Source organism: Sapajus apella, unplaced genomic scaffold, assembly GCF_009761245.1.
Source record: "Sapajus apella isolate SASKATOON/1434 unplaced genomic scaffold, GSC_monkey_1.0 scaffold160, whole genome shotgun sequence".
NCBI lineage: Eukaryota > Metazoa > Chordata > Mammalia > Primates > Cebidae > Sapajus > Sapajus apella.
The window spans coordinates 1,583,220-1,587,162 of record NW_022437100.1 but is presented as its reverse complement, the minus strand read 5'-3'; the positions used below and the strand labels follow the sequence as shown (position 1 = coordinate 1,587,162).

General features: G+C 49.9%; 1 protein-coding gene across 2 annotated transcripts in view; it reads right to left on the bottom strand.

The window, feature by feature from the left end:
- MICALL1 (MICAL like 1) overlaps positions 1-3,943 on the bottom strand; it is a 34,016-nt gene that overhangs the window by 24,278 nt on the left and 5,795 nt on the right. For both annotated transcript variants that reach the window (XM_032266765.1, XM_032266766.1), the window contains exon 3: positions 3,288-3,429. In XM_032266765.1, the coding sequence (XP_032122656.1) occupies positions 3,288-3,429 (142 nt within the window). The remainder of the gene's footprint in view (positions 1-3,287; positions 3,430-3,943) is intronic.

The following is a 3,943-nucleotide window of genomic DNA, read 5'->3' as shown; positions in this document are numbered from 1 at the left end:
GAACCCAGCAGGCGGAGGTTGCGGTGAGCCGAGATCGCGCCATTGCACTCCAGCCTGGGTAACAAGAGCTAAACTCCGTCTCAAAAAAAAAAAAAAAAAAAAAAAAAATTGCTAATCTTGGCTGGGTGCAGTGACTCACACCTGTAATCCCAGCACTTTGGGAGGCCAAGGTGGGTGGATCACTTAAGGTCAGAAATCCCAGACCACCCTGTCCAACACAGTGAAACCCTGTCTCTACTACAAGTACAAAAATTAAGCCAGGCGTAGTGGTGCACACCTGTAATCCCAGCACTTGGGAGAGTGAGGCACAATAATCACTTGAATCCAGGAGGCGGAGGCTGCAGTGGGCTGAAATTGTGCCACAGCACTCCGGCCTGAGCGACAGAGCCAGACTCTGTCCCCATTACTCAAGTCAACCCTGTGAGATGTGTGTTATTCCTATCTTCACTGCAAAAAGGAAACTGAGGTAGAGTTGTTAGAATAACTGACCCATGGCCACCCAAAAAGGAAATGGCAGAGTGAAAATTTTGAGTGCATGCTCCCAACCCCAGCCTTGGACTGCCTCTCACCAAAGCCTCTGGAGTCTGGAAATACTTTCATTTTGTTTTCCATTAAAATATACATAATGTTATTTGTTCAATTATATTAATTCCTAGTGTTACATCAGGGGTATACTGTATTATTTTAATTGTTCTGCTTTTGCCATGTTCTAAATTTTCTTGTTTACTTTTTGTGTTTAGAGATGGGGGTTTCACTCTGTTGCCAGGCTGGACTGCGTGATCACAGCTCACTGCAGCCTCGAACTCCTGGCCTCAAGCAAACCTCCCACCTCAGCCTCCCAAGTAGCTAAGACTGCAGGTGTTCCACCACTATGCCTGGTTAATTTTATTTTTTTTTAATTTTTGTAAAGACAGGTTCTTCCTATGTTGCTTAGGCTGGTCTCAACAGGAATCCACCCACCTCAGCCTCCCAAAGCGCTGGGATTATGGGCATGAGCCATATCACCCGCTTTTTTTCTAAAGTTATTTATTTGTGGCTGGGGATGGTGGCTCACACCTGTAATACCAACACTTTGGAAGGCTGAGGAGGGTGGATCCCTTGAGCTCTGGAATTCAAGACCAGCCTGGGCAACATGGTGAAACCCCATCTCTACAAAAAATGTAAAAATTAGCTGGGCATGGTGGCATGTACCAGTAGTCCCAGCTTCTCAGAAGGCTGAGGTGGGAGGATCATCTGAACCCAGGAAGGTTGAGGACGCACTGAGTTGTGATCATGCCACTGCACTCCAGCCTGGGCAACAGAGTAAAACCCTGTCTCAAAAAAAAAAAAAAATGTTTATGTGTGTGTGTGTGTTTATGCGTATACACATAATATATGTGTATGTGTATGTATATGTGTGTATATATATATACATGTTTGTGAACATATACACACACACACACACACACAAATACATACATATATATACACACACACATATATATATATTGAAAGAAAAAATGGCTGGGTGCGGTGGCTCATACCTGTAATCCAAGCACTTTGGGAGGCCAACTCAGGCGGATCATCTGAGGTCAGGAGTTCAAGACCAGCCTAGCCAACATGGTGAAACCCTGAGATTGTGCCACTGTACTCTAGCCTGGGCAACAAGAGTGAAACTCTGTCTCAAAAAAAATAAATAAAGAGCTGGGCCAGGACTGTCTAGCCCGAGAGCAGAGGCAAGAGGCAGGGGCTGAAATAGGTTCTACTGAGACCCAGGGGCAGCAGGAACCCAGCATAGGATTCAGGACACCTGGATTCTCAACCCAGCTGTTCAGTTTTTCTGCTGTGTGATCTTGAGCTCCTTGCTTTCTCCGCTCCGGGCCTATTTCATCTCTGCAGAAGGGGAGGCTCAGCTGCCCCCAAGGGAGGTTCTTGCATTGAGATGCCCACTCAGAACCGAGGTCACCTTGTAGCCCCACAACTCCTGTTCCCCAGATCCCCAGTTCCCCAGCCTCTCAGCTCTCAGTCGCCTGTGGAAGACCACACAGCAGCCTCCCCAGGCAGGGCCACTTACTTCTCTGCTGCAGTAAAACCCAAGGAAGTGTCTACAAACAGGAAGTGAGGAAGTACCGCCAGGGAGGTGAACTCTGTGCGGCAGATGAACTCAACGTGCTGTCTCCTCTGACATGATTGTGCTTATTTTCTGATGGATGTGTTTGGTGTTTGTCTCCCCCATAGGACTTTGGCGGCGATTACATTCACAGCTGCACCCCCAGAGCACAGCACAGAGCTCTTTTACTCAAGAAATATTTCAGGCCAGGCACAGTGGCTCACATGTCTGTAATCCCAGCATTTTGTGAGGCCAAGGCAGGTGGATCACCTGAGGTCAGGAGTTCAAGACCAGCCTGGCCAGCATGGGTGAAACCCATCTCTACTAAAAATACAAAAATTCGCTGGGCGTGGTGGCTAGTGCCCCTAATCCCAGCTACTTGGGGAGGTTGAGGCAGAAGAATCACTTGAACCCAGGAGAAGGAGGTGGCAAGTGAGCCGAGATCGTGCCATTGCACTCCAGACTGGACAAGAGCAAAACTCCATCTCATAAAAAAAGTCCAGGCACTGTGGCTCACGCCTGTAATCCCAGCACTTCAGGAGGCTGAGGAGGGCAGATTACCGGAGGTTGGGAGTTCGAGACCAACCCAACCAACATGGAGAAATCCCATCTCTACTAAAAGAATACAAAATTAGCTGGGCATGGTGGCTCATGTCTGTAATCCCAGTTACTCAGGAAGCTGAGGCAAGAGAATCACTTGAACCCAGGACGTGGAAGTTAAAAAAAAAAAAAAAACTCTGTCTCAGGCCGGGCGCGGTGGCTCAAGCCCGTAATCCCAGCAATTTGGGAGGCCGAGGCGGGTGGATCACGAGGTCAAGAGATCGAGACCATCCTGGTCAACACGGTGAAACCCCCTCTCTACTAAAAATACAAAACATTAGCTGGGCATGGTGGCGCGTGCCTGTAATCCCAGCTACTCAGGAGGCTGAGGCAGGAGAATTGCCTGAACCCAGGAGGCGGAGGTTGCGGTGAGCCGAGATCGTGCCATTGCACTCCAACCTGGGTAACAAGAGCGAAACTCCGTCCCAAAAAAAAAAAAACTCTGTCTCAAAAAAAAATGTTTCAATGGGTGAATAAGTAAATGAGTGATACACTCCTCAGCTGCCTGTTTGCAACTCAGAAAACCAGTAGCAAACATCAGACAACCCCAGGGCCACCCCCAGGCCAGCCTGAATGAACTGCTGCGGCCCCCTCTCACCTTGGCCAGGACTGGAGAAGTGGTGGTAATACTGGGATACATAGGTCATGATGCTGAGGCAGTCAGGGATGCTCATGGAGACCATGTCATTGGGGTCCAGGAGAGCAGGGATCCCCAGCTCCTTCTCAGCCACTTCAAAGGCCTGGGGTGGGGACAGGGGCAAGGGTGGGACCAGTCACAGCAGGAAGAGGAGGCTGAGGAGGAGGCAGCGTTAGGGGGTGACCCCTCAGCCTAGGCGCAGCTCCCTGAAGTGGGATGGGGTGGCTGTGGGCTCCCCGCAGCATTAATCCCACCCAAGCGCCACACAACTGCTGGGAGAAAAGGGAAGCCTGGTGTTCCATGCATGAGGGGCTGGCGGGAAGCTGAGGGTGGGGAGAGGTGTAGCCAGGGCTTGTGTACAAGGGCAGCCACCCTGCAAGACCCCTGCCCTCCCCATCAAACACACACATACATACACACACCACACACACACCACACACAAACACCATACACACCACACACACAAACACCACACACACACATCACACACACCACACACATAAACACCACACACACCACACACACACTACACACACTACACACACAAACACCACACACACCACACCACACAAACACCACACACACCACACACACTACACACACCACACACACACCAC